This window comes from Corvus moneduloides, chromosome 11, assembly GCF_009650955.1.
Source record: "Corvus moneduloides isolate bCorMon1 chromosome 11, bCorMon1.pri, whole genome shotgun sequence".
Taxonomy (NCBI): domain Eukaryota; kingdom Metazoa; phylum Chordata; class Aves; order Passeriformes; family Corvidae; genus Corvus; species Corvus moneduloides.
The window spans coordinates 10,236,136-10,254,478 of NC_045486.1; the positions used below are offsets into that span (position 1 = coordinate 10,236,136).

The following is an 18,343-nucleotide window of genomic DNA, read 5'->3' on the forward strand; positions in this document are numbered from 1 at the left end:
CCCTCACATTACGGCTGTTGGAAAAGGAGCTGGCTTGTACCTTGCCAACATCAAGCCTGGGTACAGCAAACGCACAACTGCCTGCACTTGAGTATAGACTTACTAGTCAAGCTGATATAAAACCCATGGTTGAGTGTCTCATACTGTTGGAATTCTCCTTTTCCCCATATCCTCTGTCAAACTTACCAATTTCCATAACGCTGCATTTGTTAACACCCATCTCTCAGCCAGTGGTCCACAGCCAGTGGACCAGCAGCCCCTTTCTCCAGAGTGGAGAAAGCACTAGCACCAATCCTACAGCCCGACTCCAGGTCAGCCCTCTGGCACCCTCCCGTTTCTACTTTCTCCTCATCCGTGGGGTAACACTCACTCCGATCCTGCAGCCATGTCGGAGTAGGACGTATCTGGTGTGGTGACTCCCAGAGGGATTGCAATGCTCATGACGCCCGTCGGGGATCACGGAGTCCAGAGGGCAGCGACTGGCCGCTCCGAGGGCGGAGAGGAGCCGCAGAGCCTCGGCCAACACGTCACGGACATGGGGAAACCTACCAGGGTAGAAACAAAGCATTGCATCTCTGTTATGGGATGAGGTCTCCCTCTATGCCTCTGAAGAAGGCTTTCACAGCAAAGAAAAGCATAAATAGATTTCCATCAGTGACATGCCACATCACTTTTACTTCATTTTTACATGTAGGGCCAGGGAAGAGGTAGATAGATGGTAGTAGTTTGGTGGGGGGTTGGAGTTTTTTTACAGTGGACTGACATGCAATGAGCTGCTTTGCCTTAAGGCTGATAATGGTAGTTCCCCCCTCCCCCAAGTAAACTGAGGACTAATTATCAGATAAGTAATCTATTAGCTCCTTCTGCGTATAAGCAGCAGCTGCCACCTATCACCCACAGCCCTCCACCAGCATTTCCTAACTCTTTCCCCAAACAAGCTGCAGGCAAAACCCCACCTCTGAGGACAACTAGACAATGCCAGGGTGGACCCAGCTGAGACCTCTCCCTGGAGATCAGTTTGTATGTGCACTCGTTGGGCCTACAGCACAGGTGACCGGCAGAGCAGCTGTTCCCACACCACCGATGGCTGCCCTGGGCCACGAGGCCCATCCTGGACTCTGCACCGGTGGCTCAGTGAGCCCTGACACAGCGAGCCTCGACTGTCCCTGACACCTCCCCAGGGCAGAGCCACGTCAGACGTCTGGGCGCTGGGAATGCGGCGGGACCATTGGCTGTGCGTAGGGAGCCGGGGTGAGTCACGGCGGCACCGGGGCGCAGCCGCCGGCCGTGCCGGGGAAGCCCGGGCTCCACCTTCGCTGCTGACCACAGCGCTTTGCTACGGCCGTGAGAGAAATCGCCGATAAATGCAGACTTCCAAGGGTCGGATGGCGGCCGAAGGTGAAACGGGATCAGCTCCTCGTTATGTAAATAACCTCAATAACACAGATGAGCATAAAGGAGCTATTATTTTACACAGCTCAAGAGAACCCCCCCCCCACAACACGGAGAGAGGCTGCATTTCTGCACGGAGCAAAGGCAGCTCCAAAAACAAAGAAAAATGGTGACAACCACCCTCTCTGCACGTTAAACTTTAAGGGCAGCCTTGAATACTTTCCACTGCCTTTCCCCGGCTCCGGCAGCGCAGACAAGCCAGCCTGCTGTCACATGCTCCCCGGCATCTCGGGGCTCTGCCAGCAAACCCTCCTGGGCTAGAGAGAGGCCGTGAGCCAAGTTTTCCTGTGGGTAGTGAATTTCTCACAGGGAACTGCCTTTGGACACCACGGTCCAACCATTGTTTAATGCACAAAACCCCCAGAAACACAAAAACACACACTCACTATAAGGGCAAATGAAGAAGAGTGAGAGTCAGAAAGTTTAAATGCTACATGCTATATTGCCTTTTCCTGTCTTAAAAGGCAGGCCACTTCTCTCGGCACAAGAAAATACTTTCCTTCTTCAGCATACATCCCTATGAGAAATCTTTCAGGCAGTATGACAGGTATACAGTGAATTACAGAAGTAGCACATAAAGATTTCTAAGTGGTCTGTGGCAATTCCCTGTTATGCCCCAAAGCAGTGGTCTCGCAGGGAGGTGGGAGATGAAAAAGGAAACAGGCAGGACTAAGCTCACAAGCAGTTCCAACCCAAGACAGCCCAGTGTCCTTGAGTGTGTTTTCTGGAAAAAAAAAAATTAAAAGTAAAATAAAAGGACCTTTCAGAAGTGTCTTATTTACCCTTTCTGATGCTTGTGACAAGAGTTGTGATTTCTACACTGACACGAGATGAGACAAACTGCTGCTAAAATACAGCTAAAAGCTACAGACATCCATCCCTGCTTCAACCAAGTCACGTTAAACTCTAGCACAAGGTTAAAAGAAGTAAGGCAAGTTCCTCAGTGTCTGAAGCACCCTTCCCTTTAAGGGACATGGAAAACTATTCCTCCCCCCACACCCAGTAATCTTTCTAAATACTTGTTTAGATGTTTTTCCCTCTATCGATCTCTTGCCTTTGCCATGACCATACCCAGCTGGCAGCAGCTCGACATTTCATCAGAATAAATTCTAGCCTCCTGCCTGCCTGTGACTCAGCAGAACTGGAGGATTTCAGGTGCAGCTTCTGGACTAAAGAGTCACAGGATACCTGGTTAATCCAGGAGTAACTGGGACAAGTTTTCACCCACTTCTCATAGGAAACCCTCTTTCTATCAACACTGTACAAATGCTGCTGCACTGGAATGGTCTGATAACTGCCATTTTTGGGAAGGAGATTACTGGAGAAACATGAAATACCGAAACCCGAAAGGTTAAACAAGGCAAATTCCAGTTCAGTCACTTTTGTGTTGACCCAGCAATACTTGCCCAACCATCACCCATGCTCAGATTTTACTGTTTGGTGCTGCTATTTTATGTGTACTTTTGACTCTGACCATGTGACAATTCAAAATGAATTGGTGAGACCAACTTCAAGTGCTGTCCAAGACCACATCACCTTCAAGCTACATTACAGTATGGTCTTCATGAAACTTGGCCTATTAACATGCAAAACATCAGCCAGAAAATGCTGGGGTTGAGATCTCAATGTTCACCTATCAAACTGGTCAATTTCCTGTATATTCAATCCCCAAGGTCCTTCCTACCTCTCCGCCCAAAAATACAGCTGTACAGGAAAAAAAGGTCACACCCAGTTCTCTCTGCTGCCACTGGACTAAGTTTTAGTAAAGGTCAAAGTCTTAATTCAAATCCAATGAGCATCAGACCACAGCACAAACCTGTCTCCCTTACAACACAATTCTTCTTGAAATCAAATGGAAATGGTAATTTTGATGGCCTAACAGGTAGATAATACTTAGCTGGTTTCGAAAATGTAGCATTTAAAGATATTTTTTCCCCCACATTTGGCACCTACATACCTGCTTCCTTAACCAGTCATACCAGTATAAAGATACCTGGTCTTCCCCAACATCATCAGAACAGCCCAGATGAGCATCCACCCACACAGCCACCCCAGCTGGGATCCCTGGTTCTCACTCAGTGCAGGTCATACGCCAAGGGACTGACCCATCGTGAGTGGCTGCCTTGGCTACACTGTGAATATATGCTATTCAGTTATTTCAGGTAACATCCTGTATTGACAGAAAGGACTGTAATAAATCTAAGCTGGCCAAGAGAAGGTTAAGCAACACCTGCTGCTGTAACAGTGAATTAAATTTTCAGAACTCTGTTTAGGATGCAATGGCTGCAGCGCTGCATTGGCTCACTTCCACAGCCACTGCCATCCATGTACAAATAAAGCAGATGCAGAAAATTTACTGCTGCAAACTCTCTTTATTACTTGCGGTGTTAGAAGTCTGTACTAACAGGGACAATCAAGCATGGTGAGTCAAAGAGCTCACTAGAGCTTCCTCCTTCAAGATGTGGTTGTTCCTGTTTTCACTCGTGTCCCAGTCATACAGACACCTCTGGGCACCCATGGTGTGCAACACTTGGTGACAGACTCTACAAAGTATTTGTGAGCGTCATGAAAAATTCACCCCCAGACAAAAAACTCTGGGCACAGCTTCATAGACTGTACGTGCTACCTAAATTCAGACTCCATCATCCTTTGGTGCTGTTCAGGTGATGCTGTACAATCTCAGGGGGGACAGAACACATCCCTTGCACCCTCCCATGGTCACAGATTCAAGGGCAAAGCAGTTACCAAACAGGGGGAGGACAGAGATTCATGCTGTTCCTCTGCAGGGTCAGTGCACATCTGCGAGTCTGTGTCCACAGAGAGCCTGAAATACTTTACCATTGCGCATCCAGTGTCTTATGCAAGGCCAAGAAAGATAAAAAGGTAACAAGGGTACAAACATATCATGGACAAACTGACAAAAGCTTTTTCTGATTATGCGAAACTTCAACACGTGAGCCAGGGCAGGGAGAATAGGGAAATCACCTCCACGCACACTGATCGCGACCACTTCTTGTTTGGAGATAGCAAAGGAGAGACAAGCGCTTCCTTTATCTCTCTCCACACTTCCCAGCAACTCCAGTTATTGAAGTCCCAAGCTGGAAAGAGATTCCAGACTTTTGACAACCCAGGATTACTAGTGTCTAAACAATAACCACCATCATCTTCTCTAGGCTCAGCAATAGGCCTCTAAGTCACCTACACAGGATGAGCTCCCTGTATAATGAGTTGCACATCTTTAAGCTCCCACACCATTACCAGTCATATCAAATTCAAAGCACTTTTTTCTCCTGCACCTCACACTGCCACAGGCCAGTCCAGAGCTGGTGGAAAACTTGTAATAGCAGCTCTGCCATGCAGCCTTCCTTGGCATCCTCTCCATCAGCCTCATCTGGGACAGGAAGAGCAAGGTCTGATAAGTTCATACTTAACACTGCCATCTCCACCAGGGGCAAATCACTTGGCATGTGGAGCAATGTAACAAGTATTATCATCTTAGATTTTCTTCATTCATCTTTCCCTCTGGAAATTTCAGAAAACCATGATCTATGGAACATCTAATGTAAACAGGAACGGTTTCCATTACCATGCTGAAAAATTACCGCTCATCAGCCAGTGCCATTCAAATATGAGCACAGTCCACCTGAGTCCAATCAAGCACTGCCTGTACATCCACAAACCTCATGTCAAGGTCAGATCCTCACAGAAGGGAAAGCACCTTTGGAGCAAACAGAATCAGATAAAGGTTTTTTGTATTTAACAGTTAGCTCAAAAAAACACATCAAATTCCCTGAATTTCAGACATGTTGTTCTATAAGGACATCTACACAGACACAGGGGCAGAGCAGACAAATCCTTGAATCATTTAGCTCTGACTTATTGGGAAACAGACTGCTAAAACTACTTGAACTGTGCCTGAGTCTACCAATACCAATGCTTAGCTCTGCTCTGAAAACAAGCTGGATTCACTAAGCAGCAGGGAAACAAATGTGCCAGTTTTAAAGAATGAAATATTGACGTAAGTATTCACTATTATCATTAGATCCATACATCATCTGCTAGTGGGCTGACAAAGCAAGACACCAATTCTATCCCATGGGGTCTGGAAGAACTCAGTCCTAGTCTACAACAGAAAGGATCAAAGTAACAGGCAACACTGGTATTCATTACTAGCTATGCATAGCTATGATAACCAAATTATTGACAAGTACAGCACAATGGTTAAAGATTTCTCTGTCTTAGGCCTTTCTCAAAACTGGCCCCTGGTTTATATGTATGCAACTATATGCAAAAAGAAATGTTTGTTATGTACACATTTTGTTCAGAGTTCATTTTGCTCTCTGGGATCTAGAGAACCTTGACAAAACACCGACAAGCTCTTAGAACAAGAATACAGCATTTTAAAATTGTAAAACGTCAAACAGCAACAATCCAGTGAGACCCGTTCCTGCTTACCACACTTGCAAGAGCTGGAGTCAAAGGTCAGGGAATGGCAAGACTGCTGCTTTTAGGATATGGGTGATGTCAAACACTTTTGGTATCCACGGGCCTATGCATCAGTCAAGTTGTTCCATACAAGATATGAAACCATATTAACAATTCCCATTATTCTTGAAGTGCTCTATGAAAGCACTACTAACTACATCAACACATGTTTATGAATACACCTACTTAGCTAAAGTCAGCACAACAAAGCTGTTCAGTGAAGGCTATGTAAACCACGTTTAAAACTGAGGTATAAGCAAGTTAAACTGATTTTGACAAAATTTGGAAACAGACAGAAACTAAGTAAATTTAATTAAAGAAATTAAACTAGGTTTAACAATTTAAAGACAATTTTCACCATATCTATCCACAGGATTTTATCCGATGAAGAAAACATCGATTTTAGTTAAACTACTCTGTGAACTACACCCTAAGGGACTACAAATGATGAGAGAGCAACTGAGAGAAATTAAATCATCAAGCAGAGAAATTACAAAATGCATAGTCTAGTACTCTCAGCAATTGACCCAAGACTGCAGAAATTACTTCGAAAAGCAAAAAGAATAACCTCAAAACTTTGCTGCTGCTTTGGCAGTCAAGACATTACACAAACCAAAACAAAATCCTGTTTTTCTTTTGAAATCATTAAAGATTTCAGATACTACGATAAAAAATAGAAATTTAATAAGAGAGAAGAAAAGGGCAGGTAAGACTTTGCCTCCAGAAATACCTTCTCCTAAACAATTCAGTCACATTCTTGACAGTTCAATACACTCCAGAGGTGGAGATATCAGACAAGGGTTTGTTTGGACTTTCTTAAAACATCAAATTTGCATCACAGACCCTTACTGGAAAGTTTAAATTATATTGATTTTAAATTGGTTGAAGAGTCTTACGTAAACATAATTCCATAAAAATTCCATATTAGAAAGCAGAAGCAAATTACAGAGTAGCAGTGATTCATGGCAGACCAAATTATTCTGAGGTATGCTTATGTAGAGGTGGCAGGCACACACCAGGGAACTTTGCCTGCACCCCAGGCTGATGAGAAGGGACCTGGCAGCATTTGCATGGTCTGCACACACAGTGTGCTGAGCAGGTGACACAGACAATGTTTTAAAGGAATGACAACAATGTAATGGGAGAAGGACTATCCCAACCAAGAACTTCATGTTAAAGTCCTCGTAACTTTAAGGGTCATGAACAGAGGAAGTCTTCAAGAAAACATCACAACACTATGAAAATTTGAAATAATCAAAATAACATTTAAAGAATAACAGAAATAGTGGAGAAACTCAGAAAAATCCCATAGACTCAAAAAGAACCCCTTTTTATGCTAAAAACGTTACTTTACAGTGGTTCTATCTCACAGCATTACAAGTCACCGGTGAAGGTAACAAATTCTTCAAACACTGAAGCATTTAAAATTTTATTTTTTATTTTGTATATTTTATTATATTTATTATATTTTATTTTTGAAAATACTGTTCTCTACTATTTTCTGGAAAATATACAGCAATACAAGTGAAAAAAGGATTCCACATAAGGCACCATGGTTGAAGATACAAAAATTACTAAAGTACACGAAACAGGAAAGAGGAAAAACATCCCTTTTCTCTTTCAGTTCAACAAACTTTTGATTTTGTGACAGTCATGGGGCAAAACTATTCTGCAGCACAGGGAACACATCCTAATTGCTATGCTGGTCCTATACTGTAAGGTTGCTGGTCTCTTTTCCCATGAGGTGAAGGAGAACAGTCAAATGTCTGTATGTCACAAAAACGCAAACAAAAAGGTTCAGAACAGAGATTAGATTAAGAGCTTGACAACCAACCTCCAGTGAATCCAGCTGTGGCAGCTGATGTTACTGCTGCGACTGTCTCCTCTAAGTCTTTGCCAAAACAGGTGGCAGGAAGGAAACATTGCCATGTCTCATCAATTGCAGTTGATGCCAAGAAGACTAGACTAAAAGCAGAAACAGGTAAAATACATGTTCCCTTTTAGACACTGTTGTAGGGACAATACATTTCTGCAACAGGGCTGACAATTAGGAACAGCAGTATTGGAAACACCACTGCTCAGTCCACCACACCTTGTCCATATAGATCTCTATGTTTTCAGATTCAATTTAAGAGACCTGCCTACACCAGAAAATGGCTACGGATAAAGTAAGACTCAAGATTAATTTAAATAATGTAAATAACTTTGGTTTAATCTTAGCAGACCAAAGTGCTTCCTTGTTCTAAATTTTGTTGCTTGTGGATGCAATAGTATTCGCATGAATGGTTTTATCCATGCAACTATTAAATTTTCCTAAGTAGACAAACCTTAAATTTAAAAGCTTGTCAGACAACCCCCCATGAAAAGAAAAAAACCTTTAGACCTTGAAATTGTATTTGAAGGTATTTCATAGAAAAAAAGCCTGTACCACATGCAAGGTCAGAGGGAAACTCAGCAATGAAGGGCAGTAACTAGGATCAAATCCAAAGCCAGAGAATTACAGTTCTCATGAGAATTCAGACAGTCCGGAGTCACGGGAAGTTGCTGAATATAGAAGGGGAATCAGCAGAATTTACTGGCACAGAGCAGCATCCCGAACTTACAACCAGTGGAAGGCTAACCACTAACAAGTGGCCAGGAGTAGGACTGCAACCTCCAGTCCCAGTATCGGAAAAAAGATTTCTGCATAATCCCACTAAATACTCTCTGCCTGTGCCTCGAGGTCTCGCTGTACGTCCTTTATACATCTATTTAAGGCCCCCACGTGACAAAGGCTGCCTGCCCGGCCACTCCCCGCCGGGGCAAACAACCCAGCTCCAGAGGAGACTCCAGCAGCGCTTCCAAGACAGACGTTGCATCAGCCAGGTGTGCAGGAAGCGGCGGAGAAAAAGCAGCTGTTGACGAAGGGGCTCTCGGACGGAGGCCGCTCCAGGAATCCCATGGAAAGGACGACAGGAAGGAGAGAGACGCTCCGCACACAGAACAAGCTTCATCGGCTTCAGAAAGCCTTTGTGCTGGGGCTCCGGACCTGGCCTTTCTCCCAGAGATGATGCAACACTGAGGAACAAGGTCTGTGCCAGAGAAAACTATTCACAGGCTATGCAGATGGCAACGCAGCCAAAGGCTCTCGGATCAAAACATGCCAGAGCCCCCCAGGCCCGGCAAGCCCCCCCAGGCCTTCCTTCGTGCCCCCAGGATCCTCCATTTCACACTGCAGCCTCGCTCCTAACACGACCCCGGCTTAAGGCAGAATGAAGGGCTTTACAATGGAGAAAAAAAAAAAAAAAAGTGTTTTAAAATCCTGCAAAAATCACAGCTCGTTCTCTGATCTGTTGGGAGGGAAGAGATGGGGAAGAGACGGAGCTCAAAAGCCTCCAATCTCCCACACAGGGATCCTCCCATCACCGCGGCTTGCCAGCGCACGCCTGAGCTCCCCAAACACGTAGGGCAGCTCTGTGCTCGCCGGCAGCCTCGGCCTGCTCTCACACACCAGGAAACCACGCAGGGACTGCCCGGGCAGCCATGGCAACATCACACAGTGTGGCAATTATGGAGCCGCAGCTCCCACGCGAAGGTTCAGCCCTGCTTTCCATTACAGGACTCATTTTGACCCTTCCCCCCCTGCCCAAACCACCACCGAGTGCCATTCCAGCTCCAACCTGGCCTCTGTGGTTTGTGACTGGCAAGTTTTGCAGCCGTGCACCTGGGCTCGAGATCATGCAAATACATTTTTCTCCGCGTTGTAAGTTACTCCAGGCTTGTGTAACGGCTCTTGTGCCGCGTTTCACAAACACCTGTTTGTCCGATGTGCCTCGAGTGAGAAACCAGGTGACAAAAACACCTGCAACCCGCGCCGCACCTGGCAAGAGTCAGATCCATTACTGAGCTATGTAATCACTGTTATGCACTAAAATCTAGTGAATTTTACAGGATTTTGGCAATATTCCAGTGCTGTGACAGGTTTCAAGGCTCAGGCCACTGCACTGCCCCACCACATCCCCTTCTCAGGGACATCTTTCTAGGAGACATCACCAACAGTAGCACTTGCCCAGGCACTGGTACCCAGTTGCACTCTTGGTCATCTAAGATGGTTCTGGGACCCCTAGCAAATTCACACATTTCTGGCAGATGTGCTTTTCCCAGCACAAAACCTGTTAGAGAGCAGACTGAGTCAGTAGGACAGTGGTGGAGAGCAACCATGAGGCCCAAAGGCAGCATCAGCCAAAATCCCTTAGCTCCCCTTCTGGGGCTTCCAACCACTCAATGATGCTGAACAATGTCCAAGAGATGCTCTTTATCGTGTTTCACTTTTCTGGATGAGTTGCATCTCACATTACATGGTATTTTGGCACTGGTAAGATATGCACTGATCCCAAAATGCAGGTACTACTGACACGGCACCGTGGCATGCCCCAGCTCTGCATGTTGGATCCTCCATGAACAGTGGATGTTCACCCAGAAGTCAGATTTACAGAGTAAGACAGCAGCCAACAATATATTGGCCCAACAAGATTTAAGGAATATAAATTTTTTGAAGTCATTTTGGTAAGTTTTTTGTCAAACAATATAATCACAGACTTGCTCTTACAATCACAGAGAAAAACGTGTAATGCTTATTCAAGAAACTCCCAAATATCTACTTCCTAACTGGCGGCAAGAAATGCAAAGCTTGGCAAGACAGTGCTGAGAGCCATGATCACTTTTTTTTGAATAGCCCATTTTTTTATTAACAAGATAAACAGCAAATAATCCAGTAGAACACATTTGCAAAGTAAACGCAGATGACCAGAAATTAGCAGTAGAACACCTGCAACCGGTGACTGAAAAAAGACAAAAATCACTCAAACCTGATTTTTTTCTGATGACTTGCACATAAATTAGTAATTTCTTCCCTTGAGAAGAGCACAGCACACCATCAACCACCTTAACTGCTTGCGGGTGGTAACACAGCAGCATTGACATCAAACAGTTGGCCGAGAGTGCTCACATAGAGCTCACACGAAAGCGATGCTGAGTGAGTGGTTCTGTAACACATCTGTGTAATGCTATCTGCTACCTCCATCTTTTTTGAATGTTAAATTATGAGTAGAGTAATACATTCAAGACATTTTTCATGATTATCATAAATGCAACTAAGCACATGTATGTACAACCACAGGATGAAACGAAAAGGTTGAAATGCAAGAAGTTGCTCAGGTTGAACACACTGACAGCCCTCCTCCACCAGGTCGTCTCCCTCAGCCTCGTGATACTGTGGAGAGAGGGACAATGACACAGCTGAGAGGGAAGGCAACGAAGAGGGAGATTTCTCTACTCCTAAACTAAGCCCTCACAACCTCTTTTGCGTGCAGCACTTCCTGTGAGCTGCTCCTGCAGGTTAAGGCAGACAGGGCTGTCTGGACAAGGTGAGTAGCAGGGGTTGCTGCACTCGATCTCGAAGCTGGAGGTCTTTGCTTTCTCCTGTGTAGTGCCCCAACACGTTCCTGCAGTTTGCTATCCCTCTAGCCCTAAGCAAGGAAACTTGCAGCTGCCAGACAACCTCTTTCCCACTTCAGAAACAGCACAATTTATGTGACAAATTGATAGAAAATGTTCAGAAAATGTTCAGCTGCCTTTTCTTCCATAGGACATAGAAGCATTTTCTTACTGCATAGCTGCAGAGGTGACAGCAATGGGGCTCCTCCCTGACTGGACCTGGAGGAGGAAGAGAGGAGAGGAGAGGCAGGAATGCAGCCACGCAGGAGAAAAGAGCAGCCCAGGTAGCTCAACGTCCTCCTCTGCACAGGCAAGGACGAGCATGCACTCAGGCAGGACCGACCGGGAGAGCTCCACCTGCATAAAGCAGCAGATTTTGAGAGCTACCAGAAGGGAATTTAAGAGCTCTGCATGTCTGCAAAGGCATCTGGAACAAGGTAATCTATGGAAATACAGAAACTTGGCAGCCATCAAGGGAGTGGTGGAATGCACAACTGCAAATAAAAAGTAGAAGCATGATCTGGAGCCATTACCAAACTGAGTCACTCAATTCCCCAGGTGAATTTACAAAGTGATGGACAAGTAGAATTGCTAAAGTACTCTCATTTGGATGGCATGAAAACCAGCAAACAAGTGCCATTAGAACACCACTTCTGACAATTATTTAATATTGTTTCAAACACAAATAAACTTTCTGAACAAGTCCAGTTAACTTGAGAGATAAAAGAATATCCTACATTCATTTAAGAATGAACCCTACCAGGAGAGCTTGTGCTTACTCTCAGAGGAATTGTAATCCTATTGCCGTTGTGCAATTTTTTTCATACTGTTTCTAAAAAAGGATGAAAAAGATTTACAGACTTGTGTTGTGGTCAACTGGAATGCAGGAATGCTCATCTGAATACTGTGAGTGTACACAGTTACATCAGGGCTTCTCTGTAGGGGCTTTCAGAAAGCCTTAACCATATCTTAAACATCTGAAGCAACATAGTATGGGAAGGAGCTGTGTTCCAATGATGCAAGCCACAAAGCATTAAATTTCAGAGTTCCCTTTGCATCTTATGTGTGTTATGCAAGGCAGTATCCTAGTGCCAGCTTAACTAGTTCTCCTCTAAATTCATCTTAATTTCATGATCTTGGCTGTGACTGCAAGTTCATGTACCTGAACTTGCTCCAACTGCTCATGGCATGAAATCTTCAAAGATTCTTAAACTCCAGTGTCAGGAAAGGAGCATTATCATTTTTTTTTTTTTTAAATCACAATATATTTTCACCAGAAAGAAGTTGGGCTTATTGTAAAAGACTAAGATGAATGTTTGTTCCTTTCCCCTTGCCTGTAAACAATTCCAATGTTTAATTGCTATCATTGCTAAGAAACAGTACTTCAAAATTGAATTTGTCTAACCTCAGTTGATATTGCTATGCCTTTGTCAGCAAATCTCACAAGTCCTTTTAGAGAAAGATCAAGTCCTCTCTCAATTGTCTTTTCAATAAGCTGAGTAAGTTGAGCTCCTTTAAACCTCACATCATGAGGCTTATTTTCCAGTCCCTGGATCATTTCTGCAGCTGTCCTTTGAATTCTCTCCAAATACACTGGCATTCTTCTTGAAGCATGGAAACCAAAATTCAATTCCAGTATCAGTCTCAACACTGCTGTGTTTATAAGATTACTTATTTTGCTTCACATTCCTTTCCCCCACTTTTTTTTTCTCCTCCTCAATACGCCCAAGAATCACATTAACCCTTTTAAATAAAATAATGGCCCAAGTACAATGTGGAGGCAACAAGCTGTAAAGACCTTAAAGCCCTTTGAGCTACTGCTTTCCAAAATGCTGTTTCACAATTTATAGGTGGGTCTGCAGTTTTGCTGACAAATGCATCACCTTGCAACTGGAAGGATTCACATCTTTTGTTGAAATGTGGCAAAACAATTCAGAGATCCCTAAACATACTTCATTATCCCACTAGCACCTCTCTGATCAAGAATCATCAAATATTTTATGCTATCCAGATAAAAAGAATCTAAAGAGTAGTGAATTAAAATCTGATTTCATCTCACAACCATCTATAAAGCTAGGTGTGTTCTTGCCAAGTTCCAGTCTCAGATATTTCAGGTCTCCACTATTGATGCAATTTCTCCAGCACAAACATTTCCAGTATCAGAGTACAGCCTTCTTCCTCCTATCTTTTGCCCTCTCCACCTAAAACAGACATGTTCCCCCACACCTCCTACACCCAAGTCTAACTTGCACTCAATCACTGAATAATCCAGATTTGAAGGGACCACTGAAGGTTTAACTGACTGAAACACTCTCCCTCCCCCCAAAGCAGGGGCCAACTTGGATCAGTTGCTCAGGGCATTGCTCATTTCTTCTCCAGGGCCACTAAGTCTTTGCATAACTATTATTTTAAGGCCAAAAATAACCTTCTGATGATTTCTCTTTCCACCTAACAAAGACTGGAAAATCTCACCTAGTCATTTTTACACTTGGCATTGCATCTTACATGTGAGCTAGGCCATGTTTGTCAAGCACAGCCTGAAAAACAGTATATGAATTTACCACAAAAACCATGCAATGCATTGTAGCCTTGAGGTCCCCAACTAGCATCAACCCAAGTCATTAAGTCTTCACAGTGAGCATAGTGTATTTGTAGTTCTTATGAAAGAAAGTGTAAAACTTCTTTTTAGAACTAAAACTACATCAAACACTTTCTCAGAAGCCTTTGAAGAAGGTTTCCAACTACCCAAGTGAAGCTCAGCTCCAAGTACCCCTCCTAAGGAGAACTTCCCCTGCATACATATGTGACTGAAGATGCCAGCTTCCCCAGTTTCATGAAATGTATTAATGGCAAATGTATTGATAGAATTTTAAATGCCATCTTCTATGTCCACAGTCACAAGATTTATCAGCACCTCTCTTTATCAATACATTTATTTAACAACGCACTCACAACACGTTTCCTTGACTACCTAAACAAGGCTGTCCATCATCCCTTAACTAGCACAGAATATCTCAACTCACACACGCCAGTTCCTACAAAGATTACAAGTTCCTGCTTGTCACTAAGAAAAATCTCCCCCACCCCTCCAAAACCTCCATAATTATATAAACAAAGGATTTGTGTGGAAACACATTTATCCATATAAAAGCATGTCATAATAGTCAAGTTATCCCCCTTTCCCTGAAGAAGAGCTATGTGAAATCCAAGTGACTAAGAGCAGGGCCACATGTAATGTAACAGCATGAACTACTACACTGAAATTAGAGACATTAGCCAAGATCCTGTGATCTCCTCACCTTACATTCTTCCCTAAACATCAATTTTTGGCCCTGTCAGAGATGAACAAAACCTTCAGTCTGATTCAAGAGAGCCACCCTTGTTCTCACGTTACGTTCTCTGCTCTCCTGTCTGGAATTATTAGTGCTGTATTCTCTGCCAACAGCAAGGAATCTCTTTAAGCTTGAAAAAAATGTGGAACAGAATAAAATAAAAAAAATCCCATCACATGAGTAAATGAGGCTTGACAGTATGATGGATGCTGCAGGTTCACAAGTATGAAGGTACTCCTAAGATGATGGCTTGCGCCTGTTACAGCTTCACATCTTCACATAAGCATAAAAGGTTTGCTGCATTCAGGAGGGAGATGCTCAACTATTTATATTGGATGCATTTTATATAAGACTGAAGATGACTAAGTCACAGCTGGACAGATTATGTTCTAGAAACAAGCTATGCGTTCCTCCCTGTACCTTAAACAACAGCATTTCTTCATCTGCATCTTTTCGCCTTTCTCTTTCAAACACAAGATGCTGAATTCTCACAAGAAAAAAAAAGCAGACAGAAAATATTCAGGGCAATGTGCTTTAACCGAAAGGAATTTCACATGCCCCACTCATCATAGGGCTAATTTGATTTTGTCATTATGGAAAAACTGAGAACTATCGAGACCTCAGCTGGGAAACAGTTGGATAAGAGAATGGTCTCAACACAGGAGGAAAACAGCACAGACAGGAATTATCTTCCTGAATAATGCAGATAGATTTTGTGCACACTAGACATCTAAACACTGTTTGGCAAAGTACTCTGAAGGCCCCCTCACATAGCTTATCGGTCCTGTGGCTACAAATCGTAGCAGCGTTGTTCATAACCCAAACTACCCTGTAGCATTACAAAGCTAGTGAAAACAGGCAGGAAAAACACCCTGGCTCATATTACCATGCTTCCCCATCATCAGCTCATAGAAATACTTTCACCTGTATCCACTACATAATGCACTCCCCACCACATCTACTAACAGCAGTATTAAAACCACTGACAGCTTTACTGAAAGAACCTGAAGATACATAGAGAAGGAACACAACACTACAGAACATGGACATGTAGGCAGAGGTGACAACTAGCGTGGGTGAGAGAGCTACCTAAAACTGCAACTTGTACCACTAGACCAGAAGCCAAAAAAACCCCAAACCAAACATGTTGTACCTCCACAACTGCCTATAAGATGTCCTATGCAAGCCAATTCCTTTTTTGTGCCTTCATTTTTTAATCAGTAAAACCAAAATACCACTCCTGAGATGTCACATGCAGTGTTTTTAGACATGAAAGCCAGGGCTTTATCTAGTTCGAAGCAGAACAGGAGTGGGGACACATTGTCTTGCCAGCATTTCATCTTGAACTTTTAGGGGGCAAAAAGCACCTGAAAAAAATTTCAGTCACTGTGGCCATTTCACATGTTTCATTCCTGTCAGTAAAGGCTAAGGACCCACACACTCATCCTGGGTAAGAAGCAGCAGACTCCAAAAATCAGCGATGATCAGTTTAACTGTAGAGATTTTAACCTAAGCCAAATTATACCTCTTCAGTACTAACAGAATTCCATAGAAAGTCCCATTGTTCAAGATCAATTTCTACATTTTAAACTCATGTACCATTTCAGTAACAATCATCTCTCAACAACTTCAGCAAAAAGTTTCCATCATTTTTTAAATATGTGTCAAGGCCACTTTTTTCCTCCTTCACAACCTTCTCTTCATGTAAAACCGAAAATTTTAGAATTCCTTTCAAGTATTGCCCCAGCCCAGTGACTCTCATGGGAACAGACTGCTTCACTATTACTCAGGAAAAGGAATGACGCCTAAACTCTGATACTGGAAGAGCAACAGAAAGCTACAAACTTTGCTTACAAGAACAGTCTGCTTCCCATCCATCTCTGCTGTGCGACATTGTTTAAAAAACAAAACCAAAACAAACTACTTTTCAAGCAAAGGATTTCACTAAGAGGGTCCTGGTTACACTTTCATACTGTTCTGCAAAAACCATAGAACTTACATCAGCATTTGGACATCCCATTTCATTCTCCCTGAGATCCTCTTTCCATGTGTGATTCAACAAATTTCTGCTGACCAGTTTCAAGCTGACAGTCCCAAGCTGCACCCAAGAGAGGCTTAACTAATGACTGCAGGTTTCAATGCACAGTCTCACTTTTAGAACATGCTAGTGCTTTATTCTTTATTAATTTATTACTGCTGTCTGCATATGTAAGACTTAGAAATGCAGGAGCAGGAAACAGGAACTGTGACACATCAATTTCAACTCTTATGTTGCTCCCTGGCAGCTTGTGGGTGAAGTCTTTTCCCAGTTTGTGAGTTTTTCATCTTCTTACAAATTCTGTACCTGAACATGTCATAAATAATACTTTGAACCTGCAGTGGCCAAAGAGAATCCACCGAGATCAAACCTGTGTTGTCAGATGCAAACAATCCTGTGCTCAGCTTCTTGACTTTGACTGACCCACACCATGCTCCAAGTGTTTCAGGAGCTAAGCTGGAAAGGTAGCAAGCACCACTCTTTTAGCAGTGCTAATGGTGATTTCCATAGGTGTGAAAAGAACAACAACAGCCTGGGAGTTGGGCATCCAAGTGCCTCCCACCTCAAGCAGAGCAGGCAAGAAACAGCCCCTCCAAACAGGACCACTGCAGGGCAGCGTTAAGGTATTTCCTTTGTGTATCTCACAAGTCACAGCTTTAACCTCAGCAGAGGTCTTCCTACTGGTAAGTCACGTATCTAAAGAGACAGATTTGGGATGGCATACCCCAAAACACAACGTCTTAGTAAAACTTTCCTCCTCCTGCCCAGCCACTGCCACAGATGAACGATGTGTTCCAACCCTGAATCCTTATCCTGGGGCACAGGCAGGGAGCAGACACAAGCGTTCAGATGGAGTCTCCAGAACTCTCTGTACACATCACCCCAGTGCTCACCTAGGCATTCAGCTGCCACTCTGCAAAGTCAGAACAACCGCTGTCAGCGGTAAAGATAAGACAGCACATACACTCTGCTTAGTTCCCTTATGGCAAAATGATTGATTTGGGGCTATTTGCAAAGGTTTTCATTAAATAAAAGCTTACCCTTGCAACAGATGAGATTTCTTGCTTATGAGACATACTGCTCACACCCATCATGAATTTTTTTTGCACAGCAATACGCGTTTGGAGATGTCATGACATGCTAACATTTAAATACCTTTATTCAAACACAAATAGCCAAAATGCTGCCTCAAGTTCTATTAGACCAAGTAGTCTCACTAGGTACGAAACAAAGCCTCAGCTCACAGTGAGCAGACAGAACAGCACACAACAGGATCTGCAGTGCACACACAATTGCTTTATGTCAAATTTGCTATAACCAAGTTTTCCATATTAAAGAAATAGGATTGAAGTTTCTGCTGCAACTGGCCTTGGCTGAATTACATTTTTGTGTTGTTCCACTCATACTATATATATTTTCAGTGAAGTTATACGGAATTCATGCCATGATCTTTTTTTTATACATTTGACAGTGTATCTTCAGTAATTTGTAATTTTCTGCACACCTTGAAGAATTTCACTACCCATTAACAACTGGCAAGTAAATACAAAACAGAGACTTT

At 43.3% G+C, this 18,343-nt stretch overlaps 1 protein-coding gene across 3 annotated transcripts in view; it reads right to left on the reverse strand.

Moving 5' to 3' along the window:
* SETD5 (SET domain containing 5) overlaps positions 1–18,343 on the reverse strand; it is a 65,917-nt gene that overhangs the window by 39,459 nt on the left and 8,115 nt on the right. For 2 of the 3 annotated variants that reach the window (XM_032121245.1, XM_032121244.1), the window contains exon 2: positions 371–545. The exons of the other annotated variant lie outside the window; for it this stretch is intronic. In XM_032121245.1, the coding sequence (XP_031977136.1) occupies positions 371–441 (71 nt within the window). In that variant the 5' untranslated portion in view covers positions 442–545. The remainder of the gene's footprint in view (positions 1–370; positions 546–18,343) is intronic. 3 annotated transcript variants of the gene reach the window in all.